General features: G+C 43.9%; 1 protein-coding gene across 1 annotated transcript in view; it reads right to left on the reverse strand.

Moving 5' to 3' along the window:
• Positions 1-1275: 1275 nt before the first annotated feature.
• Mcee (methylmalonyl-CoA epimerase) overlaps positions 1276-27065 on the reverse strand; it is a 28693-nt gene continuing 2903 nt past the window's right edge. Inside the window, exons 2-3 of the mRNA XM_059273448.1 lie at positions 15029-15366; positions 1276-1568 (exon numbers count right to left, since the gene is read on the reverse strand). Of these exons, the coding sequence (XP_059129431.1) occupies positions 1416-1568; positions 15029-15366 (491 nt within the window). The 3' untranslated portion in view covers positions 1276-1415. The remainder of the gene's footprint in view (positions 1569-15028; positions 15367-27065) is intronic.

The raw sequence follows: 27065 nt of genomic DNA on the forward strand, positions 1-27065 counted from the left end.
GAGTCAGGAGACGCCAGCCCGCTGTCCAGAGAGCAGCATGTAATGGCACACAGGTAAAGCCATGGAACACATGGCAACATATAGATTAACAAAAATGGGCTGAGTTTAAGTGTAAGAGCTAGTTAGTGGTGGGCCTGAGCTAATGGCCAAGCAGTTTTAATTACTATAAGCCTCTGTGTATTTACTTGGGTCTGAGTGGCTGCAGACCAGGCAGGACACAGAAAAACTTTCAGCTACATGATTCCTCTTCAATGATTCCGTTTCCTTGTTGGATTCTATTCTCAAGTCCTGGATTATCTTTGTCATTCCCATCAGCCTTGTGTTTGTGTTTTCTGGAGCATCACTCAGGTTTTTATTTTCCTTAAGTTCTTTCTCTTTAATTTTGTGTCTTCTTTAAACTCCTTAAATTCTTTGATGAAGTTTATGATTGTTCTTTTAAATTGTATCTTTTTGTTGTTGTTGTTGTTGTTTTGGTTTTTTTGAGACAGGGTTTCTCGGTGTAGTTTTGGTGCCTATCCTGGATCTCACTCTGCAGACCAGGCTGGCCTCAAATTCACAGAGATCCACCTGGCTCTGCCTCCTGAGTGCTGAGATTAAAGGTGTGCTCCACCACCGCCCAGCTTAAATTGTATTTTATAGTTCATCTAGGGAATTCTCATTGGCATGCATTTCTACAGAACTGGCAGGCTGTGAAGAGAAGATACTGGCTGGATCTTTCATATTGTTGGTATTTTTGCAATGGGCTCTGGACATATGGATATTTTGGTTAGTTATAAATCTGATATGGACACAGCAGGTTGAGGAAGAAGAGATCGTGTTGAGGGTGGTTTGCCCTAGAGGTTGGAAGTGGGTTAACAAAGTCAGGTGGACTGAGGAGACTGGGGTAATGTACAGGATATGCCTCCTTGTCCAAGACAAGAGTGTGGGGAGGTAGATCTGGCTAGGTGCAAAGGTTGGATATAATGTGGGAGGGTATTTGAGTTGGGAGATAGGTAGGAGGGTCCTAGCAGAATAGAGATCAGTTGCAGGGCAGGCAGAAGAGGTCTGTTTAAGCTGGGGCAATTGATGCAGGACCTGGCCTGGATCTGGTGGGTTGGGGAGAAGGTATGAATTAGGAGGAAGAGGGAGACTCACAGGATAGACCCTGGAGAAAGATGTGGGAGATCTGTCTGAGTGGAAAAGTGGGGTGCAGTGTCTCTGAATATCATTTTAACAATGCCAAGTATTTACTAATTAAGATTTCCCTCAATTTTAAATGACAAATACACATATATTTTATATACACACACGTGTACATATATTTTTAATCTTTCTGTAATTAATTTGAAGTTTTAAGTCGCGGAAGCAGTAGCATAATACATCTGATAGTGTTGATAAGGACTGCTCAGGTCAAGTAAGTGTCGCACAAATATAAATCATGCTTGCTCCAGTTCTACAAGGACCCCACCACAGTCTTTGGGATGGAGGAAAATCACGGGTTTCCCATGTGCTCCTATTTTGGTTTCATCAGTCAGACTATGAATCTTCTTTTTCTTCAAATCCTTCACAGCTGTCTCTATATCGTCCACCTGGAAAAAGGAGAAAGATATGGGTACATCTGAGATGATGAAATACCAAATGCTGCTGTATGTCTTGAACCCATGCCATCTGTTTCCTCTGCCTTTGGACAGAATTATTCCTAAACCATGCAGCCCCGAGTTTTACCCTCAGCACCAAAAAAACAAAAGCACCCCGCAAAATAAGCCTACATTTTTCAGGGAAAAAAAAAAAAAGATGAAAACTGCAACACCAAAGACCATTCACGTTCATAGATGTTTCTTTTTGTAACCTACATTGTGTATGTTATACTTCAGACATTTAATATTGAACAAACTTTTTCTGAGGGAGTTGGGTTTCTCATCCATAACAGAAAAGAAAAAAAAAGTTGTTATGTGTGGATCTTAAGTTCCCCAAAGGTTCATTAGTAAACACTTGCTCCCCAGATGGTGCTGTTGGGATATGGTGAGAGCCTTTAGTAGGCAGGGTGTAGAGGGAGGTTTCCAGCATTAGAGCTATGCCTTTGGAGGAGACATGGAGCCACAGCTGTCTTTTGCTTCCTGCCATGATGTGCTGCTGCCTTATTACAAGCAATGAAGACAATAATTCATGGGTTGGGAGCTCCAAGCCAACGAGCCAGAATAAGCCTTTCATGTGGTGATTTTTTTTTTTTGTGGTGATATTTTATTTGTGCTGAAATGTGATATTTTATTTGTATGTTAATAAAGTTTGCCTGGAGATCAGAGGTCATAGGCACAAACAGAAGTCAGGCAGTGGTAACACACTCTTAATCTGATCACATGGCAGGCAGAGTCTCTGTGTGGTCAAGGACACAGCCAAGCATGGTGACATGAGCCTTTAATCCCAGTACCGACCATAGAGACCTGGAGGCCTGTATAGACAGGTAGTGACGAGGAAGTCATGTGGCTGGGCTTGGAGCCAATGAAAAGGCAGAACAGGAAAGCAATAAAAACACAGGTCAGACAGGAAGAATCTCTCTCTGTGGAAGCTACTGCGTGGTGGTAAGCTAAGGCTAGTTGTAGCTATTCACTCTGATCTCTTTGGCTGTTACCTCTGTATTTGGCTCTGTGTTTCTTATTTAATAAGACTGTTTAGAAATTCATCTACACTTTCGTTTTTACAAGTACATTGTCTCTGCTATTTCTTTTAGTGAAGGAAATCTACTAGCCCAAACATCTACCATTTGAATAATTAAAATAAGGTGTTTCTCTAATTCCAAGCTCCCCTGACTCTCCCAGAAATCCTACCTGGTTATGACATTTGAGATTAAAACTAGAAATGAAAATCACTACAAAGCTGCTATCAAAATGTTACTTCCACCATAAGACCACAAACTTGTGATTGTGCAATTCTCTGCTGAGTCGCTTCAATGTGTCTCATTTATTTGCAGTGCAGGGGAGGAGGATCAGACAAGTGATGGGGACAGTGGGAGCTCCGTGTGATAAGGGCTTAGGCTGCAGGGGCCAGTAAACTTATGGGATTTCGAGTGACAACTCATGTATTCTGCAGGGTTACATACACAAATACAGATACATGTATTAGTCAGAGGGCTTGGAATCGATGACACCCCAACAGCAACAATTCAGACACCCAGATCTTGTTTCTGACACTATTCTCCAGTTATAGGATCAGGGCTTCTTGGAAAAATACTGAGTCTGCAGCCTCAGGAAACAAAAAAGTTTAGAAACTTTTGTAGAGTTATTTATTTGTATGTGTAGGAATGTTTTGTCTGCATGTATGTCTGTGCACCGTGTGTGTACAGAGCCTGTAGAGGCCAGAAGAGGGTTGGAGCCCCTACAACTGGAGTAACAGTCATGAGCTGCCATGCGCGTGCTGAATAGAACCGGAGTCCCCCAGAAGAGCAACAAGTGCTCTTAACTGCTGACCACTGCTGAGCCACCTCTCCCACCCCAGATAATAGAAAGTGTTTTTTGTTTTTATGGTGTGGTATTGTCAACCCACATAGATCCAAATAGCTCCCAAGAGCTGAAGCTATAAACACAAGTGCAGGCTGATGCAACTTTCCATTTCGTAAGTGAGGCTTTGCATAATGGCTACCTTCCAAAGAGAAAGTATGGAGGGAAAAAAGGAACGGTTAGGTAGATGAGCAATGTAATATTATATTTGGTTTTTCGAGACAGGGTTTCTCTGTGTAGTTTTGGTGCCTGTCCTGAATATTGCTCAGTAGCCCAGGCTGACCTCGAGCTCACAGAGATCCACCTGCCTCTGCCTCCCGAGTGCTGGGATTAAAGGTATGTGCACCACTGCTGCCTGGCCTGTGTTATATTTATTGACGTGCAACAATAAGAATGGCAGCTGCCTTTCCAAATCAACAATCTCAGTTCAACCAGGAGAAAAACATCAGGCAACTCCCCTCAATGACAGACAGTAACCAGAAAACCTTCCAATGTGTCAAGGTCACCAACGCAAGGACAGTCTGAGACATTGTCATGGTAAAAGGAGTCCAAGGAGACAGCTGAATCTGACATGAAATTCTGGCACCACAACAACCAAAGGACACTGGATAAAAGGTATGGGAATCTGAACAAAATCTAGACTTTAGTTACTAATAGTGGCTCAACCTTGGTTCTTTAACTGTGACAAACATATCACACTAACGATCAGATGTTCTTTAATACAAATAATCTGAAGAAATCAATCACGCTTGTGATGACTGGGTCTTGTTAAATACTGGTTAGAGGAAGTCAACTGTAAAATGACATCTGTAACTCAATTTTGTAAGTTTGATTTATGGCCTGTGTGTAGATACTCATTTCAGAGAGCTACCTTTAATTCTGATTGGCATAATATCATCTAATGAGTACTTATTTGATAGGTCAGGGCAAAATGACATGTTGGAAATTACTTTAAGATGGTTTAACAAAGAAAAAAGATGTGACAAGCTCTTGAAAACTGTTAAATCTGGGTGGTTGGAATTTAGGGGTTCATAATTTTTTTCTACTTCTCACGTTGGAATTTTATAAGTATATGTCAGAGACCAAACATGGACCATGGAAAAGTACTAGCTAAGCCAGAGAACAAGCCCCTACCCTAAACCAAAGATAAAGAACAGGTCAGGCAGGTCAGGTAGCATAGCAACAGAACAATGGGCCCTGACCAGTGACCTTACCACCTAGCAGCCTCACGACCTGCACGACTTGCACGTAGCCCCTCACCTGCACGTCCCCCTTCACCTGCTCGTACGGCACGTCATGCACCCCTTCCCTCCTTCCTGCCCCCTCCCATGCTATATAAGCCTTGCTGAGGAGAATAAAATTTGCAGCTTGATCAGAACACACTGTCTTGCTGTCTTCTCTCGTGTCTCCCCCATCCCTCTCTTTCTCTCCCACAGGTGGGTCGCCCCCGTTGACACCCCGCTGGCCGGGGCAAGTATATATTATTTATAAGTATGATGCCTTTTGATAACCTCTATTCAAACTATGGCAAAAATAAATATCTACATCTATATATAAATACATACATTCTGTATTTTAGTGTATTATTTAATAGTCCATGATCTAAGAAGCAATCCTATGCTAAATGCCTTAGTTAGCTTTGTTCTGTTGAGATAAAACATCATGACCAAAAGCAGCTCTGGGAGGAAAGGGTTTATTTCATCTTCAGCCTTAGATCACACTCTGTCACCGAGGGAAGTCAGAGCAGGAACACCTCTTACTGGCTTGTTCTCCTGGCTTGTCCTCTTGTTGAGAACCAGACCCATCTAAGGCTTCCTAGAGATCCCAGTGAAAGACAAAGAGAGCAGTAGTTGAGTGTCCTCGTCCAGGGGCAGACTTGGCAAGGTCCAGTCTGGGGCTGGAGCGAGGACCTCAAAGGAGTCAAGGTTACAGTTTCTGGGGATCTTTCTCTTCCCCCGTGAGCTGTGGTTATCAGTACTAATGCTGGGTCTGAGGTGTCCTGTGTTCTCTTTGCCTACAATGTCTGATTTAGCTCTCTGCTGACCTTGGTCAGTTCCCCCCTGTAAATAGTAATATAAGAAGATGTGCAAGATTTCCCCATCCCAGCTTTTGCCTTTGTCTTCTTTATTTATTTACCATCCCTTAATACCCTGCCTCCGTTTGGGACTCTTATTCCTGAGGGTTTGGGTCATTCTCTTACACACCTTGAGACCACCTGCCTAGGTGTGGCAGCATTCACAATGGATCAGGCCCTCTCACATCAATCACTTAACCAAGAAATACCCCACAGGCTTGCCTATAGGTTGATCTTAGGGAGGCACTTCCTCAGTTGAGGTCTCTTTCTCTCAGGTGACTCAAGTTGAGAAAAACCCAGCCAACAAACTAACACTTCTAAAATGGAACAAGTCACTTTTCGAAATCCTTATTGGACCAGTGTCTATTTCTGTTACTCTTTCTTTCTCTGACTCGTTTGATTTTTAAAGATCTTGTGCTAGATTCACCCTTCTGTTAGTGTTGCTGTGAAATTTACAGTCCTTTTTAATATTAGATTATTTTTAATTATGTGTCTGAGCGTGGGTATGTATTTGTGGGTGCAGGTGCCTGGAGGCTGGAGGCATCGGGTCTTCTGGAGCTGGAGTTACAGGAGGTTGTAAATGCCTGACATGGGTGCTCTTAACCACTGAACCATCTCTCTAGCTTAGTAGTTCTCAACCTTCCTAATGCTGCAACCCTTGAATACAATTCCTCACGTAGAGGTGACAACCATACAATTATTTTTGTTGCTACTTCATAACTGTGATTTTTGCTACTGTTATGAATCGTAATGCAAATATCTGATATATCCAATGGTTCAAGGCGATCCCTGTGAAAAGGTCATTCATCCCCCAGGGGTCGCAACCCACAGGTTAAGAACCACTGCTCAAGCTCCAACTTTAAAGTTCTTTAAGAATACTCTCTTTAAGAATTCTCTCAATACGTTATTTGATTACAAAAATATTAAAATAAAACTGTCTTTATTTTCTGAATTGAAAGTACATGCAATTGCTGCAAAAGAATGCAAAAACAAACAAACAAAAAAGCCCCAACAATTTGCTTTGGGAAATAAATTCTAGCCGCCCCTGCAAACAATAAAAACAGCATGGTCAATAACACCCACCTTTAAAAGTGCCTTCGCTATCCTGCACACTAGCAGTTGTGCCTCAGATAGTTCTCTGAATGTCATTAGAGTAAATCTGGGCTGTCTGATTCCCTCTTTAACTTCTTGCCAGCAACTGAATGTGAGTCTGGAACCGAGGCTGATTTTCCCTCCTTATGGTGAGTTAAGAATGGCAGTTATCAAAGCTTTAAAATGTTTGGATTATCATAATTAGAATTCAGAAGAGTCAGGTCAATTTTTATCACCTTAAGTACTCAGTGGCCCCATTTAAAAATGACAATGTGGAGCTGGAGAGATGGCTCAGTGGTTAGGAGCACTTGTTCTAACAGGACCTGGTTTTGGTTCCCAGCAGCCACAATGGTGGTTCACTACCATCTGTAACTCCAGTTGCAGGAGACCCAATGTCCTCTTCTGACCTCTGTGACACCAGGCAAGCAAGTGATAAATGTACACACATGCTGGCGAACACATCTACATATAAAACAAAATGAATCTAAAAAAAAATTAAAATGACAATTAAATTTTCTTTGCTGGCAGGCAAATTTTTACCTTGTGTCTTTAAAGTACATAATTCTCAGTTTAACAAACAAACAAACAAACTGTTGTAAACAAGTAGCAATGTGCCAGTTTTAATAGTTCATGAGAATTTGATTGATTTAACAGAGACTTCATTTTACATAAAAATACAATGTTGTTAATTGATAACAATAATGAATAAATTAAATCCTCAAGCTGATTTAAATCTATTAAAGCTAAGTGAGAAGTCTAGATTAAATATTTATGTTTCAATCCTACCCTAAAGGCTAAATCTAAGTGAACTGTATAAGCATAGCATTATTCTGAGTAGAGCAGGACTGACTGCTCAGTAGTTAAGTGTTCACTGCTGCTTTCCTAGAACACCCAAACTCAACGGTTCCTAGAGTTCGGTTCCCAGCACCCATGCTGGGTGGCTCACCACCACCTGTAACTCCAGCTCCATGAGACCCAGTGTCCCACTCTGCCCTCCACAGGCACCCCATAATAGTAAATCTTTTAAAACTCTCCCTCTCTTCAGAGGCTTCCTGTGTATTCCTAGGAATGCTTCAGGTGACATTTGTTCCCCAAGTTTCCTGATTTGCTACCAAGCCTGGTAGTGACTATGTCCAGCATTTCCCAAATGCTGGGCTCCACTGAAATGTTCACCAGTTGACAGTAAAACACTTTTTAAGTCTAGATTTTAATGACAAGTGCTACAGTTTTGCTCTTGAGTATCCCCTAGAGGCCTGATTTCTAGACCATAGTTCTATTAGGGGTGGTGGAACCTTTAGGAAGTGAGACCTCATGGGAGGGAGTTAGGTCCCTAGGGATACGCTCTTGAGGGGTGTGGTGGTTTAGAAGAAAATGGCCCCTTATAGGAAGTGGCACTATTAGGAGATGCGGCCTTGTTGGAGGAAGTGTGCCACTGTGGGGGTGGACTTTGAAGTCTCCTCTGCTCAAGCTATGCTCAGTGTGACACACAGTTTACTTCCATGGATCACGATGTAGAACCCTCAGCTTTTCCTCCAGCACCGTGTCTGCCTGCACGCCCCCATGTTGCCTGCCGTGATGACAACGGACTAAACCTCTGACACTGTAAGCCAGCCCCAATGAAATGTTTTCCTTTATAAGAGTTGCCGTGGTCATGGTGTCTCTTGACAGCAATAGAGACCTAACTAAGACAAGGGGATGATGGCATACTGCCCTCTCGTCTTTCTCTGTAATAAAATACACTTATAAAACAACGCTACTATGAAGAGAAACCTCACCAAACTGTCCACCTGTTTTGCTTTGCCTTGTTCTCTGTAAATGTTGCCATCCCATGAAATCCCCTCATCTAGGAGACAGTGGCCCAGGCACCACTAGCAGAGGATGTCCTGGGGAGGGTTATCAGAAGCCAAAAAGAAAATGGAGTTTTAAAGGTTGTTTCTCTATGCTGCCCAGACTGTCCTTGAGCATGTAAGATCCGGTGATGTTCCTGCCTCAGCCTACAGGGTGGGTGGGACAACAGGTGTGTGACACCACTCACTAGACTGGAATTATTCTTTGTGTGGCTGCACGCAGGTCAGAGGTCTATGCCTTCTTCAATCACTCTACTTTTTTTGAGACAGAGTCTCTGAACCTGGAGCTCATAGGTAAGGCCAGGCTAGCTGGCTGGTGAGTCCAGGGACACCTCTGTCTCTGTCTCCACAGTATGGGGATTATCGACAAGTGTCACCACACTGGCTTTACAGGGGACTGGGGATCAAGCTCAGGTCCTCACACTTGTGTGGCAAGCTTACTAAGCCATCTTTCTAGGTCCCTGAAATTACTTTTGAAAGTGGAATTTCTCTCTTCTTGGTTGAAGAGCATTCCTCAGGATGGAGGAACTAAACTATTTCACTAGCCTTTTACTTTAAAGTCACATATCTTTCATAAGGCCTACATGGCTCAGTGAAGAAGGACCTGTAAAACACAAAAACATGAACAGGAAAACAACTCATCTATTATGTGGCCATTCCAACACCAAAACTGGAACAGTGCTGCATGTTTTTACCATTTACCTATCTTACATTAATAATGGTATTTTTCTTATATACTTTTTCTCATCAGGCTGCAAGAGTAGGATCATTTTTAAATCAAACCTAATGTTCTTCCTGTACAAACACCCGCTTCCCGTTACTGTTTCTACACTCACCCGTCTGGTTAAAGGCCTCAAGGCAGCCAGTCTCTGCTGTCCCTCGCCAGCAATGTCTATACTGCACCGCCCCAGCATGCTGGGCTGCCTCCTCACCCACCCCTGTGGCTGCACACCTCCTTCCACTTCAGCTCACACTCATCATTCTATGGCACACTTCCCCTGCACAGAGGCCCCTCTCCCTGATAATACACAATTGTTCCCTAAACCACAGGCTCCGCATCTTGCTTGGGCCCCAACAACATGCACCCAAGAGTCCCAGTGTATAGACCTTCCTCATCCTGTTTGTGTCTTTCCTGTACCTGCCCAATGAATCTACCCTTATGGCAATGAACCTATTCAGGCCCTGGTGCTCCATACCATGCTAGCTCTCATGAGGGCATATATCTCATAACACTTGGTCTCTGCCTTCCTATGTTAATCATCGTGTCCTGCAATGATATACACTACACCTCACTAGCCCTGACCCCACCTCCCCATGCTAAGCAACCTCCACCCCCAACACACACACACACACACACACACACACACACACACACACACACACGCAAGCACACACATGCACACACACACATACACACACATACACTTACCACTCTCCCTCACACTGCAGGTCCAATCCTGTGTGGACCTCTTATCAAGTATGGCTTCCACTCACTGTACAGGGCTGTGTCTCATCTCCTGTAGCTGTCACACAGGACAAGAAACTGGGCAGTTTACAATCAACAGATGCTGTTTTCTCACATTTCTAGAGCCACAAAGTGTGTCTACAGCAGATACCACACAATCAGAGGTTTCGAATGAGGTCTCAGTGAGAAAAAACATAGGATACTAGGCAGAAGAAAGCCATCTCTCCAATGGGTGGCCTTATAATGGCCAAAAAGGAACAATTCTATGAAAGAAATGGCAAAAGACATACAAGCTAGAAAAGAACTATGAACACTTACAGATATGTAGTTCTTCAATCTCCCCCCTTCCCCAGAGTGACTCAATTTTGCAGCCAGATACATTAAGCTGTCTATCCTCCAGAGTGCAGAAAAACAAAGCCACCCTTCCACTGGACAATGTTTTCTGAGGCCAACAGAATCCCCAGTAAGAGCAAGGACAGAGTGCACATAAACACACATTGCTGGGCTGAGTCTGCTTGGGCCCTGTTATCTAAGCTGTGGTCACTTCTGCTGCCTTAATACTAGGTGGTACTCTAAGTCTATGGCATCAATTCTGCTGTAGAATAGGAGTCACAGAACATAAGGGATTGGTATGCAGGGTGCTGGCAATTTTGCAATTAGTCATCCACCACATGGTAAGTAAACCCCAATTAAACCCATTCTACTCATCAAGGCGGAGTTGGATGAGCTATTCTTTGGGCTGTTGGGGCCCTTGAGTTCAGACAGACATTTCTTTCATGTCTCCCCAGAAAAGTCATGCAACAAAAAGATAGACATATCTTAATAATGTATATGACCAAACTGCTGGAGAAAGCTGAGGAAACCCATGTTTATGATTTGGTGCTTATGAACCTTCTACCTCGTCAAGTTTTCAACAATCTTGAGTCTCATGTTCACAAAGGCTAGACATGTTGTTGCTTCTGGCATATGTGAATGCTGCTGGTCCCAACCCCCACATTACTGGTAATTTGGGATTCAAATCATTTTATAGCTTAAAAAATTTCACATTAGCCTTTTTCTCAGAACACATTCATGATTATAGGACATTGAAAGCATGGCTCTTTCCATCACGAGTCAGGATCTAGGAGTTAGAAGGATGACTAAGCAGTTAAGAGCACCGCCTACTCTTCCAGAAGTTTAGTTCCTGACACCCACATGGAAGCTCACAATCACCTGTAACTGAAGTTCCAGGGGATCCAGGGCCCTCTATTCCCTCTTCCATCCTCTTAGATAACAGTTACATATATACATGCAGGCAAAACACTCATACACATTAAAAAAAAAAAAAGGCAGGATCTAGGGACTTGCTCTCCAAAAAGGCCTGTTTCCAACCTGCCTATTACCAGTAGGCAATGGCAGAAGGCATCATCAGAAGAGGCCACACAGTCCTTCCTAGTTTTGTGGGGATACACACACATATAAACTCAGAAAGAAAGAAAGAAATCCAGCTACCCTCAGAACAACACTTAGCTTGTCGAGTCCAAGAGGTCTCCTGTAGAACCTCCTATTAAAAGTCCTGTTGAGCTCCAAGCTGTAAGAGTGCACTCAGGATCAGTCACACGAGGTGGGCGTCTGGGAAGGCACTGGGGTCAGTACTGCCATGTGTCACATGAGAAACCTTGAGTAGAAACTGGGCAGCAGCGATCCAGCTCCCTGACTCATGCTCCTGAGCAAACATTGACACCACTCTACTACACGGCCATAGGAACCGGAACGCTGACCCCAGAGAGGGCTTCTGATTGGCTTTATCATGACATTCTATACTTTAGAAGACAGTTCAAGACCCAAGTCCTTCAGCCAGAATAGATTATTACAGCTATAGTCCTGTAATACACTGAGGCTGAAATCTCAATATTCACACTCACAAATATGTTTTCTGTTCAAGGAAAGGCAAGACATTTTGCTCCACCTGCTCTGAGGAACTAAGCCCACTTCATCCTGTGACACCACTATCTGAGAATGCCACAGCTCTGAGAGAACTAAAAAGTGTCCAGTGTCTCCATCTTATAGTATCTCTCCATCCAGAAAGAAAGTAAGGCTATCTTGGCAATACCTATTTTTAAAAATTTAAAATTTGGGGCTGGAGAGATAGCTCAGTGGTTAAGAGTACTTGCTGTTCTTCCAGAGGCCTGGAATTTAGTACTCACATGGTGGTTCACAACTATCTGTTCCAGGCGATCTTACGCCCCTTGCTGACCTCCACAGCATTGGCCGCATGCACAGACATACATGCAGGCCAAACACCCAAATGCATAAAGTCAATCCTAAAAAATAAATCAATATAAACTGCTGAGTGTTGCAGAGATTGATAGACAAAACTGACCCAGACTGATGCTCTCACTTTCTTCCTTTTAATGATAAAAACCTCTCTTTATTCTGTCAGGACACATGGTTGCCTAGACATAGACTACATTCCCCAGTCCCTTTTGCAGCCACGTGTACCAGCTGACTAAGTTCAGGTCTGCGGGATGTGAGTAAAAGTGACAGATAAAATGCCCAAGTCACCTCACAGGCACTCGCCCTTATTCTCTCTCTGATTCTCTTCTTGTCAGTTGTTAAACAGCAGTGCCTAAGGCAGTCCCATAAACCATGTGTGACAGTTCAGGACGGGAAAGTGAAATCCGTGTAATTAAGCCACTTTGGTGTGCAGCGACTTCACGACAACAGAGGCATATCAGACTAGAGTAGACGGAGCACTTTCTACACTGTCACATGTCACCTACCTCCTTTTGGGCTCATAACATTTCTATTTCCCTCTTCTGATCTCTACTTTGGAATTTGCTGTTACTTTCCTGGACTCGCAGTCTTTTTTACTTAACTGAACTTCTGACTCACAGCTGGCCTCCTTTGACGGCATGAGCTCTCTTGATGTGGAACCTAGACCACACAGTGGAGGAGAAAGAAGAGTAGACACAAAGGCAGATGGTCCAGCTTTTCATCCTGGGGGCTTACACAAACCCTCTGTCCACCGATAAAACCTGCAGCCAAAGCAACCTCCAAGGATGACAGAAAGGATAAACACAGGCTGTGTGTAGTCCCCTGGCCTGATGTTGGATAGCTTCCCCAACCTCACATTTTAAGTTCTGATCATACAACGAAGGCAACTGGCCTCGCAGCTAAGAGTGCATACCCTGGAAAACAGAACCTGAGCCTTGCCATATACATGTAATGTTACTGTGGGCAAATTAATCAAGTCTTGTTTTTTTGTTTTTTGTTTTTTCCTCCTGTCATATGGGTTAGTAGGATCCTAATAGAGTAGCTATGAGAACTACAGAAAACAATGTTCCTCAAGTATTTCATATATGCCAAAGGGTATGCATGTGCTTGTCAGCTGTTATGATGGCCTTTCCCCACGCTACCCCCTCTGCCATAGCAGCCCTCTCCTCCTATTCTCTGGTGGAATCCTTCACAGTCATTATAGCCAATGCCCCGTGATACCTTGCAGCTCCTTGACCCAAGCAATCAACCTCTACCTCATTGTATTACCGAAAAGACACACATCTTAATTCCATTATCACAGTAGAGTCCACTTGACTGTTTAAATATCCCCACCTCACTGGAGACATGGTCCGTGTATTTTGCTGAATTCCAGGTACTTAGCAGAAAGTAAGTTCTCATGTTTGAATATATCCTTGACTTCATTCTGGTCAACCTCGCTCTCTTCTGGATTAGGACTGAGGCTTTGCCATTAATTCTGTCATTATGTCTTGCTGATGAATTATCCTATCAAGTTCTTTAAGCTGAAGCCTAACTGGCATTGCTAGTAGCCTCAAAGTCAGCTAGCCAAACATGACCATCTGCAGATAAATATCCTCTAATAAGAATGCTCTTGTCAAACATTTCCCCATGTTTTCTTAGATACTGCTAGCAAAATGCAGTTTAGAAGACATTAAAAAACCAGGGCCCCGAGAGATGACCCCATGAGTAAATGTGCTCGCCACCAATCCTGATGACCTGAGTTGGATCCCCAGAACACACAGAGGAAGCAGAAAACTGGCTCTTGAAAGTTGCCCTCTGATCTCCGAGTGCATGGTATAGTATGGGGGGTGGTGGTGGTGGTGGTGGTAATTTTTTTTTAAACTTCAGTAATTGAAAATAAATTGGTTTTGTAATAAGAAACAAGTTGTTTTTTGTTTGTTTGTTTGTTTGCTGTTTTTGTTTTTCGAGGCAGGGTTTCTCTGTGTGTAGTCATGATTATCCTGGAACTTACTCTGTAGACCAGGCTGGCCTCAAACTCACAGAGATCCACCTGCCTCTGCCTCTCAAGTGCTGGGATTAAAAGCATGTGCCACCACTGCCCGGCAAGTTATTCAATGTTTTAAGGATAGATCAGAATTATGAGAATACTTTGGCTGGGATGTAGCCCAGTGTCTGACACATGGTTAGCTTGCACGAGGCCCTCAGTTCAATCCCTGGCACTGCAACTAAAGCCTCGGCATGTTGATGCAATTCTTATTTGTTAAACTTTCTTCATGTGCCTAATTGCCTTGTAGTGATAGTGAAAAGCACTTACATTCCTATTACAAGGGAGGCCACATTTAATCAAAACATCCACTTTAGTGGCCTATTTTAAGTCTATTGGATCTAGGTGTCCTCAAAATACATTAATATTGTTGTTACAGTTTCCTGAAAGGAGAGTGAACACATGCACATACATACACATATACATACTTGCATGAACACACACAGACATACACATTACCTTTAAAGAAAAATAATAGTAAGAAGAGTAATAGTACCATTCATTTTAAAACATAATAAAAGATTCTGGAGAGATGGCTCAGAGGTCAAGAGCACTGGCTGCTCTTCTAGAGGTCCTGAGTTCAATTCCCAGCAACGATATTGTGGCTCACAACCTTCTATAATGAGATCTGATGCCCCGTTCTGGCCTGCAGCCATACATGCAGGCAGAACACTGTATACATAATAAATAAATAAATCTTTTAAAAAAAAGATTCTGGTTATATGTAGGCTTAAACAGTACAAAGCATTTGTGTGAGAGAGACTTCAAACAGCACACATTAAGATGATAAAATACCTCGATGCAGAGGTGATGCATTCCTCCAGCCTTCTTCTTCTGCAGAAAGCCTGAGATTGGACTGTCGCTCCCCAGTGGGTGAAGAAGTTCCAGTTTGGTGTTGCCCAGGTCGACAAAAACAACAGATACTCCATGTTCCGGAAGAGGGACCGCCTCACTTACCTGGGCCCCCAGAACATCCCTATAAAATGACGAGGCCTTTCCCAAATCTGGCACTGCTATGGCCACGTGATTGAGCCGACCCAGGTTCCACACAGGACCTGACATTTGATCCAGGGACTGTGATTTGGAAAAACTTCTCCCTGCGGCAACTGGAATTTGGACTCTGGAGAAAAGCCCTGAAAAAGAAAAAAATCAAATGGCCATTGATACCTCTCTTTTGAGAATTCATGTACTTCTAAATTTAATTTTAAAAACTGAACAAAGAACTGTAAAATGCATTGTTTACATTATCTATGTATTTTAATTATTTGATATTAAATTAGAAAGACTTATGTGAAAACTACTCACTCTGCTCTGCCAAGAATTAAAGAGCTGTGTGTCACCCAAGCCTGGTGGCACAGACCTATAATCCTGGCAGCTCTGGAGGCAGAGCCGGGAAGAGTGGAAGTGCAAGGCCTGCCTAAGCTGCAGAATGCGTTCAAGGCCAGCATGCCGAGGACTCAGCTAAGCGGCAGAGCATTCAACTACTAAGCACGAGGCTCTAGGTTCAAACTGCAGAAGGGAAAGCTATTTGTTTAGAATTAGAATCTCATTCTTGGGGCTAGAGAGAGAATTTAGAGGTTAAGAGCACTTTCTGCTCTTGTAGAAGACCCGAGTTCAGTTCCCTTTTGCCTGTAACTCCAGCTGCAAGAGCAGTCTGTGCCTCTGGCTTCCAAGTACACAAACCCATACCCAGACCCAAACACGTACACATAATTAAAAATAATAAAAATACTTTAAGAATCCAATTCTGAGCTTCACTTTCACTCGGAACAAAGAAAAGCACTTCTCATAGTAATTTATATTTACTGTAACACTTAGGGGTAAAATTTTGCACATTAGGAGTACCCAGTGATGTTTGCATTTTATGTAAGTCTGAATGTGATAGCGAGCAACACACACTCAATGATAAGAACAGGATTTTTTTTTCCCAATCTGTACCTACTTTTTGTTTTACACCATGGGAGGAATTCATGAAAGGTGCTATGCAGTACTTTGGGTGTATATTTTGTTTACTATCAACTAAGGAAAGCATCTAACCTCTTGGTGGAAAGCAAGAATGAGGTGTATACAACAGGTTGGGATTTCTTCTGGGCCAGAGTTTTACACTATCCCTTTATTTAATTTTGACAGAGCAGAAGCAGAACTACTTCGGGCTGTGAAGAAACCCTCACTCAATGTGCTGGAGAGTTTTTATGAAAACCTGACACAAGGTAGAGTCATTTGAGAAGAGGAAACCTTAATTGAGAAAATGCCTCCACCAGATGGGCCTTTGGGGAAACCTGTACATTTTCTTAATTGGTGATTAATGTGGGGGAGCCTAGCCTATTGTGGATTTTGCCACTCCTGAGCTGGTACTCTGGGTACTGTAAGAAAGCAGGCTAAGCAAGCCAGTAAGCAGCACTCCTCCATGGCTTCTGCCTCAGTTCCTGCCATGAGGTCCTGCCTTTACTTTCCTCAGTGATGGACTGTTACCTGAAGGATAACATCAAATAAACCATTTTTTCCTTTTTGTTGTAGTATTTATCACAGCAATAGAAACTTCACTCAGACATTTATGAACTGAAGATGATGTGTGTGTTTGGGGGGGGGAGGGTCCCCTATCTGTTACTCTCCTCCCTACTTCTGGGCTTTAAGAGACAGACTCCACAGAATGAAAACTATATACGTATGATGTAAATACTTAATTGTAAAAAAATATAACATGTAAGCTAGTGTACTGGCTGGTTTTGTGTGTCAACTTGACACACACTAGAGTCATCAGAGAGGAAGAAGCCTTGGTTGAGGAAAAGCCGCCATGTGACCCAGCTGTGAGGCATTTTCCCAATTAGTGATCAATGGGGGAGGGTCCAGGCCATTGTGGGTGGTGCCATCCCTGGGCTAGTGCTCCTGGGCTCTATAAGAAAGCAGACTCAGCAAGCCATGTAGAGCAAGCCAGTAAGCAGCACCCCTCTATGGCCTCTGCATCAGCTCCTGCCTCCAGGATCCTGCCCTGTTTGAGTTCCTGTCCTGACTTCCTTCAATGATGAACAGCAATGTAGAAGTATAAGCCAAATAAACTCTTTCCTCCTCAACTTGCTTTATGGTCATGGTGTTTTGTTGCAGCAATAGAAACCCTAACTAAGACAGTTTAAGACGGTTTTCTACTACGTCCTGGTCCATGACAAATTAGTGAAAAACCCAAAAGTGCTCATCACCCGTAGTTAATGTAGTCCAATGTTATGTACTCTATGTATTATCATGAAATCTAAGTGTATTAATACTCAAGATACACAAATAGAAATGCACAGTTGAAACCTAACCTCCACAAAGAGAATCAATCTTTACAATGTGAGATTCTCTGAAGTTTTCTATTCTATCTCCGTTTTCAAAATGCACTAGGATCATCCACTGAATATTCAATTTTCTGGTCCAGTGTCAAGAGTAGATAGGTGGTTCCGAAAACACAATGCAGTGCCAGACACTTACAGCAGGCACACAGTGAGTTCACCCACTCTCGCTGCTAAGTGTCGGGAGCCAGACCAACTCAAGGCTTTCACAGAGGCCTTGTTAAAAGGACAAAAGGGAAGTTTAGTTCTATGTCCTTGCCTAGGGACAGACTTGGCAAGGTCTGGGCTGGGACTGGGCCAAAGTTTCAAAGGAGTTAAGGTTTCAGTTATGGTAACCTGAATTTCTTCCCTGAAGGGTTGTGGATATCAGCCCTAAGGCAGCTGTGTCTGAGGTATCCTGTGTTCTCTTTGTCAATATTGTTTGATTTAGCTTCCTGCTGACCCATGGCCCATTCCACCCCTACGAATAGTATGTTTTAATAGTATAAATAGTATATTTATAAATAGTATAGTATAAGATGCTGTACTTTCTGATAAACTTCCTTGGCATAAGTCATCAGCTTTGTGCAGGACCTCCTGGTACCAGATATCTGTTCTTCTGGATAGGGAGGACCATCCCTAGTCCTCCCCTTCAACACCTTACCAGTTGGGATACTTTATTATAGTTTGTGTCAGCTAAGGACATACAATGATGGCTATCAATGAATTGCACAAACATTATCCATAAGTCTATTTCAAGAGGGCACAGTAATACCATTTCACAAATGTGTGGGGAGTGGATGAAGTCCTGAGTAAATGTGTATTGTTGACATGGGCACAGTCATGTCAAGGACCCCAATGCTCAACCCATGGAAATGGCAAAGCCTTCCTCTAGTCCAAGTAGAAGTGTATTTAGGAACAACTGACAAATGTGTGCAAAACCTAGCAACAGCAGCTCCCTCCTCCCAGATGATTGCAGCCTGAGACGGCTCCCTTACAGAGACCTCCCATCTAGAATAGCTAACCCACCCCTTTTGTGCTGTGCATAAACACACGCTAGGTTTCCTGGCTGTGCTGATGCCCTCCATCAGAGTGAGCCCAGCCCACTCCATCCTAGCTTTCCCGTGTGTGTCTGTCCTTTCTTTACTCCCAAATCACCCCAGTCAGCTTCCCAGGACTCACCAGTGGAAGACAACGCACAGATGTTCGCACAGATGCCAACATCTTCAGTCAAACCCCCCCCCCCCCCCCCCCCGTGCATTTCTCCTGACGGTGCTAGTTTGCAATGGGGTCAATGAAAAAGTATTTGTGTTTTCAAAACAACACAGATGGATAAGGTCAGTGAGCTTCCAGATAGTTTGTGCAGTAAGACGTTGTAGGGAAATGTCAATTATTGAGTCCAGGTCCCACCTCTGATGGCCTCCCACTAGGAGGAACACACAGAAATGCCAAAGGAGCAAATGACAGGATGTTCAAGTGAAAGCCAACTTTAATGTCCTATGCAGTCTGCTCTAAGGACATCGCGGACTCTGACACATCCAAGGAAGCCTGAGGGGCAGTTATTGGGGCTTTCTCTGTAGCTTCTTATCATTGGGGTCACTGGAACAGCTGGTTCTTTTGATTTAATATGTCTTACATATAAAGGACAACAGTATGTTGTAGTTACTAAGCTTTTGACACCATCTTACCTCTAGAAGTAAGTGGTAACTGGTTTCTCTAGGGATAAGGTAACTGGTTTGAGGTATCTCTTTTTATTGGCTTTCTTTGGTCTCTGAAATGCATATTTTAGGGATGGTGTAGAAGGTTACTATGATACCAGTGAAAACTCAGTGATAGAGCTTACTTCAAAATGAAGGGACCGGACTGGCAAAGTGGAGTGCATCTTTAATCCCAGCACTCAGGAGGCAGAGGTAGGCGGATCTCTGTGAGTTCACAGCTAGCTAGGACTACATAGCAGTTCCAAGATAGCCAGAAATACATAGTCAGACCTTGTCTCGAATAGAGAGATAGAGATAGATACATAGACAGATTAAAGGGATAGGATACAAATATATAGTCAACAGGCACATCAGACACTCAGTAGCATCAGTGACTGTCAGGGAAGGCAAGTGGGTTTATTGGGGGGATGCACTCCTTTACACCCAACAAGAAGGCAAGAAGAAAAAAGAGGAAATCAAAAAACGTGTACATTGTTGACCAAAAGGTAAAATGGTGTGGCTGACATGCAATGGTTCAGCAATTCCCCAAAACAAAATTTAAACACAGAATTATCAGAGGACCCAATATCTATTCCTAAGTACTAAAAAAAAAAACAAAAACAAAAACAAAAAAAAACCCTGAAAATCAAAACTCAAACAAAAACGCATAGCCTGGTACTCCTAGCAGCAATATTCCCACAGGAAAACAATGGGCTACCATCCAACGTTACTGATACTATAACATGGAAGAACCTCTACACGCATCGTGCTAAATGATAAGAGCAGAACATAAAAGTCATACACAGTTTGATCCCATTTACATCACATATCAGAACAGCAGAGAGACAGGCAGAATAGTGATTACTAAAAGCTGGGGGGAAGCGAGAATGGGGATTGTGGTGGTTTGAATGAAAATGGCCCCCATAGCCTAGTATATTTGAATGCTTGCTTCTCACTTGGTGGAACTTTGTGGGAAGGATTAGGAGATGGGGTCTTGTTGGAGCTAGGGGTAGGCTTTGAGGTTTCAGAAGTCCATGCCATTCCCGGTGTCTCCTTCTCTGCACCCCACTTACTGATAAAGGTATAAGTTCTCAGCTACTGCTCCAGTGACATGTCTGCCTGCCTGCGGCCATGCTTCCCCCACGAAGGGCATGGACTCACCTTCTGAAACTACAAGCCCCCAATAAACACTTCCTTCGATAAATTCCCTTGGCCATGGTATCTTCAAGCAATAGAAACAGAGAGTGACTGCTTAATACATGTGAGTTTCCTTTTGGGTTATGAAAACATTTTGCAACATGATAAAGGTGACAAGTGTACAACATGGTGAATGTAACAAATACTGTACATTTTTAATAGGTGACCTTTATAAAGGAGGAAAAGGTATGGTTCTGCAACATCTTAGTCAGGGTTTCTATTGCTGCGGCAAAACACCATGACCAAAAAGCAAGTTGTGGAGGAAAGAGTTTACTAGGCTTACACTTCCACATTGCTGCTCATCACTGAAGGAAGTCAGGACAGGAACTCAAACAGGGCAGGATCCTGGAGGCAGGGGCTGATGCAGAGGCCATGGAGGGGAGCTGCTTACTGACTTGCTTACAGTTACAGAGGTTCAGTCTATTATCATCATGGCAGGAGCATGGCGGCATGCAGGAAGACAAAGTGCTACAGCTGTAGAGCTGAGAATCTTACATCCTGCAGGCAACAGGAAATGGACTGAGACACTGGGCGGTATCCTGAGCATAGGAAACCTCAAAGCCCGTTCCCACAGTGACATACTTCCTCCAATGAGGCTATACCCACTCCAACAAAGCCACACCTCCTAACAGTGCCACTCCCTATGAAATTATTCAAACTACCACATGCAGTAAGAGTCTGTGGACAAAATATTGTAGACCAAGCAACTGGGAATAAAGGGTTTAAAATAATGTGATCCCCCCCCAAGTTTTATTGAGGTATGACTGACAAGTATAAACCATAAGTTATGATTTATAATTTATAAATATTATAACTTATAAGTTATAATTATAAATAAAAGTATAAATGCTGGAAATTTACAATGTGATGTTTTGATACATGTATACCTTGTTTTTGAGTCAGGTCTTGCTCAGTGATTGGCTGGCCTGGATGGTCAGTGAACTTTGGTGAGCTGCCTGTGCTCCCCAGAGCCACACCTAGGACTGACATGCGCAATCAGGCCTAACTGTTTTACATGTATGCTGGGGGTCAGCACTCAGCTCCTCATGCTTGCAGGTGCTTTACGACTGGGCTAGCTCCCCAGCCTCAAGCTACTGTGTACAGATATTTTTATTCAGACTCTTGGGAAATCACAACTCTAGTTTGAGGTTTCTCTCCTTCAGGTCAGAAGGTATAACAGAGTTTCAGTCCTCTGACCTCCAGAATGTTTAATTTGTCATTCTTCCAATAAGGAAGGATTACTTTGCTTGAATAAACTACAATGCACCATTATCTATGAATAAACCTGTAAGGCACTTATAATCAAGAGGGTTAAAAACAGGAGTGCAAAAAACATGATAATATAAAGAGTTAAAAGGGAGTAATGGAACTGGAATGGGAGGGAATATGGGGAGGGATAATTAACACTAAAGATCATATGGAGACCTACTCCTGTAGAAGTTTCTCTCTCTCTCTCTATCTATCTATCTATCACACACACACACACACACACACACACACACACACACACACACACTTTCAACTCTGATGGGGGTGTATAGCTCAATGAAAAAACATTGCCTACCACATACAAAGATCTGAGTTTGATTTCCCGCATCACAACAGAACAAAACCCCTCTGATTCATGTATACTGCTCATGACTATTTCTTCACTTGGGGAATTTCTTTTCATATAATATAGAAATGGAAACTAAACAATAAATCTGTCTTTCAGCAACCTATTAACCAGTCCTCCCCCAATGCTACATACTATCACAAACTCACACCCCATTTAAATGGAGTTACCCTATAATGGGGCAACAATGCCTCCATTTGATACACAGGGTAACAAATACAAGGCCCTGCAAAGAATGGGTTACCTCTTAGGAAGTAATTGGTCTAACGGAGAGCATAGATTCCCCAAACTGCAAGCTACTGCCAGTGCTCTTGGTTACCCTCCAGAACGCCTGTTGCTGATGACACCACGTAGTTCAGTGACAGACCGTAGAGAAACAAAGCTGGTACTCACTGGAAGCTTCATCACAGCTGGCTACCTTTCAAATGCTGTAGGGGCTATGCACACTACTGGAGGAGTAAAGTAACCATCAGTCTGACCTAACTGTGAACCGTGACAGCTACAATTGCCAGCCTGCCAAGCCACGCCCACTGGTGCAGCACAAAAGTCATGAGAATAACCAACGACTTTCTGATTGGGTTTGAAGGCCCGCTTTACAAGTTGAGACCATACTTGACACTACTGTCCGTGAGATGGAAACTGTGGTTAGACAGGTCACATCCCCTAGGAGAGAACCTTCTACTCTCACTCTGCTAAACGGGCATAGTATTAAACTGACTGGTAATGACTTATCGGTATACCCATAGATTAGTGCCTCTCTCAACCCTCATTGGAGAAGCTTCTATTTAAGTACCTGGTGATTAACACAGGGACTTGAAACTGGTCACAGTATAGAAAATAAAAGCTCACTCAGTCCTAAATGGAACATATATATCACATCTCCTCCTCCTAAATGCAAGGATTACTGTGGAAGAGGGGGCAGAAAGAGTGTAAGCCCCAGAAGCAGTGGATGACTACAAGGAACACAGCGGCTCAGCCTCACACATGAATCCAGAGCAGCTCTGACAGCATGCAAAAGACCTTCAAAAACTTAATCCAGACAGAATCCCAACATGAAAGGAGAGGCGGGCGTGAAGGCCCACCTCTAGCCGAGGAGCTATTGGCAACTGACAGCTGGTAAGAGAGGGAGAGTCCGTTTTCTTTGAGGGTATCTCCCTCGGTAGTTTGGCCACACTTCAGTGGTAGGCCACACATCCTCTTGCCTCTACCTCCTATATACTAAGGTTACAGGCATGTTCCCCCAGCCCGTAACTCATTTTTCACTCGGAAAATCTACCACGAGGGGTATGGTTTTTTAAATGGTTGAAAGTATTCAAGTATTTTCTGACTCCTGACATCTTGATGGAGTTTGGCTGCTAGAGAGTATTAGACACACACCACTGTGCTTTTGGGTAAAGGAATATACATTACAGTCTTTCTGAGTTAAAATCTGTTGCTTATAACCCTCCAACTCTGACAGGGGTGTCTAGCTCAGTGACAGAGCACTTGTCTAGCATGCACAAAGCTCTGGGTTTGATCTCTGGCCACACAACAAAACAAAACTGCTCTGACTCATGTTTATGGTTTATGACCATTTTATCACGTGAGGACTTTCCATATTCCACAGAAATGAAAACTAAACAATAAATCTCCCTTTGAGCAACCTACAAACAACTGCGGCAATTCTATATGCCTCAGTTTCTAGGAACTCTCCATGTTTTGCCAACTGCTAGGATTCATCTTTAGTAGAGGACAGAACTGGATGGGTAAATTAGATTCTATCCTTTTCCAAGTACAGACCCACGGTTTTACTTCATTGCTGTATTTATCAATCGATGCTATTATGAAATCTTGCCAGATCTGCAGTCCTTCCAAACCCCATTATGGAAGCCCAAATGCTGAAGCGGGAGGGCACAGTATGGTCACATGACTCTGCCTTTTGTCTACATGGCCATAAAATAGAAATAATGATAAAGGTACACTGAATACCTTGTGAGATTTAATCTTTACCATGACCCTATAGGTTGGATATTATGGTCTCCATTTTCAGAAATATGGAATCAGGCCTGTAGAGATTAGGTGCTTTTCCTCAACATGACTTTAAGTGGCAAGGTAGAGCCTTGAGCCCAGGTTTGTCCGATATCAGAGGTGATACTGGGAAACTACTGTGCTTAACTCACTCCTCTACCGCTCCTTTGCTTTCCTTTGTCTTTCTTGCTGGGGATCAAACCTGCACTCTTGCATATACTAGACAAGTACTGCACCACGGGACTACACCCCGAGTCTTTTGCAACCCTTTGCTTTGCACTAAAAAAGATAATAATTATTTTATTTTTGAGATAGAGTTTCAGGTTGAAGGGACGCTAGCCCTCTTGAGCATGTGGCTCTGGCAGGCCTGGCCCTTCATCCCATTCTCTCTGCCTTGCTGAAAAACATTAGGTTACCTTCCTAAAGCTACCCACCAAGGTCTATTCCTGTATTTGGCCACTTCTTCCCCCTGAGGCTGACAAGCGAAGTCCAGCAATCAGAAGGCCCTTTTGGCTCACCTAATTAACATGCACAATTAAAGTTAAACACCTCATCCTAACACAGGGTTGCCCCCTTTACCTTTATAAACTGCCATTTGCCTGTGTCACATCTGTCTCCTCTCTATCCAGAGGCAGTCAGTTGTCCCTCCAGGACAAATATCCCTGCCCCTTTCCTTTGTCCCCTTCCCCTTCTCCCTTGTCCCCTATCATCCCAACCCATTCTAACACAGACCTCCCATTTCTCTTCTTTTTTTTTTTTTAAGATTTATTTATTATGTATACAGTATTCTGCCAGCATGTATGCCTGAAGGCCAGAAGAGGGCGCCAGATCTCATTACAGATGGTTGGGAGCCACCATGTGGTTGCTGGGAATTGAACTCAGGACCTCTGGAAGAGCAGCCAGTGCTCTTAACCGTTGAGCCATCTCTCCAGCCCCCATTTCTCTTCTTAAGAATGACACCTGCCAGGTCATTTGTTGCTGTTTTTCTGCCTGAGTCAGAAAGCAGCCACTTTAACTTTTCTTCCCCACTTAATAAAGGATGTCTGTGAAAGCAGGTGTTTGGGTGTGGTTTGTGCCTAATCTGGAGGTCTGGAAGGGAGCCCCTGATGCGTGGAGTGCCCTTCACTGGTGCCGAAATTGGGACTGGCCAGCAAACTCCCAACCCTTTTTCACGAGGTCCGGTCCTCCTGGTGCCTGATTCTCTCACCCAACAGTGGCTGATTGGTAAGTCCTGTGGGACTTAGAGGATGATTAGGACCACAGGCCTGAGTGCAGGTGTCTGAGATGGTCTGCACTTGGCTGTGCTAGAGGGGAGGTCTTTTGCTCCACCCCTTGGTGTATCTATAAAAATCCTGGGGCAGAGACAGTCGGGGCTGTTGGAAAAGGTTCCAGGCCCTCTCGAGGTTATCCTTTATTTTCTGTTTATCTCCACAATCTAAATCCTTCTATCTAATATTTCCTGCTGCTCACACTCAAAACTCTGGGGAGCTGTGGAATTGGTGGGTAAACGCCCCACAAAGTCCCTATACCCTGCTGCCCTAAACAGTCCCCAGGTTATCTAGTGACAGCTGCTGAGTGTCAGGTGTCCCTCCTCTGTTCTATGGGATTAGGGAGACTGCACCAACCACGACCGTGATTCACTGGTTAAGGTGGACTCCCAGACTGGCACACATTCAGTCCAGTCTGGTTTGGTAGGGGCTTCCCCCTTTACGTTTGGTGGCTGCACTGCGGGAATCTGGTGTCTGCTCTGTACTGTCTGTGAAATCCTGTCGATAGGTCCCGGATTCACAGACCTACTGTGGTCACTCCCTCGGTGATGGAGCTTGGGTGACGACCCCCTCCCTCCCAGAGAATCTGTTCATGGCCTCTCAATAAACAGGGGATGCCTTGACTCTCAACCTTTGGCCTACTGATCATCCACCACTGGTATTGGGTTCTGCATCATCCATTCTCACTGACTCGCCTTTGGGATGTCTCCTTCAGAATTTCAAAGGGTTAAAACTTTCAGACATCAAATCTCCTAAACTAATTCACTATAGTACCCAGGTTTGGCCCTATACCCATTAGATAATCAGTCTAATTGGCCACCTAACAGCTCTGGATCCTAACATTATTTAGGATCTTTAGACCTTCTGTGAGTGCACAGGAAAATGGAAAGAGAGCTTTTACCTCTCCAATTCTCTCCTGTCTGTTCCAAGCCCGCTGTATGACTCCTACACTTGATGAACTTTTCCGAACTCTTCCGAACTTTGTAAACCTTTGCACCATTTTGGGTCCTATTTAACCCTCTGTGCACCACAGGCATACTGACTGCCAGGCACTCTGTGCCCACCAGCTGCTGCCAGTCTCCACCCCCTTGTCCTCTTCCTCCTTCTAGTCCTAACTTGCTTTCCCAACAATCGCCCTTGTCTGGCACCCTCCCCACTGCCCCTCCCCCACTTCCTCCACTCCATGTCCAGCCCCTGGTGCTACAGAACCTGGGCTAAGCCCACAGCTTCATAGGTCACAGCCCTCAGGCCCAAACTTCAGCAGCTGTTACACTCCCCTCTGGCCACAAGGTGCTGGAGTCTCCCCCTTCCTTCCAGCCCACCTGAGCACATCAGTACGGCATGGAGCATCAGCCTCTCCAACACTCCTTAACAACAGGTCACTCTTCTCCCTCCAGAAACTGCAGTTCCCTTAGGCCCAAGTCTGGGCACAGGGACTTCCTCGGGACCTCTGGGCCTGTGTGATGTCCCTCTGATCCCTGCTGGAAGAACTACAGGTTCCCTAGGCCCATATAGGGCAACTGTGACCCTCCCCCCACCTCCTCCCTCTTCCTCCTCCCCCACTTGTTCCAGCTGTGCTGCTCCAACAGGCCCTCCCTCACTCCCAAAAGCCCCCTCTCTCAGCCAGTCACCACTCCCCCTCCCTTCCCAAAGCCAAATTCTTCACTGTTGATAACCTAGTAAACTACTGGTCAATTCACAGCCTTGTGAGAACACCTCCCTCCACCAGGGTCCTTGCTGCTG

Source organism: Peromyscus eremicus, chromosome 1 (assembly GCF_949786415.1).
Source record: "Peromyscus eremicus chromosome 1, PerEre_H2_v1, whole genome shotgun sequence".
NCBI classification, from domain to species: domain Eukaryota; kingdom Metazoa; phylum Chordata; class Mammalia; order Rodentia; family Cricetidae; genus Peromyscus; species Peromyscus eremicus.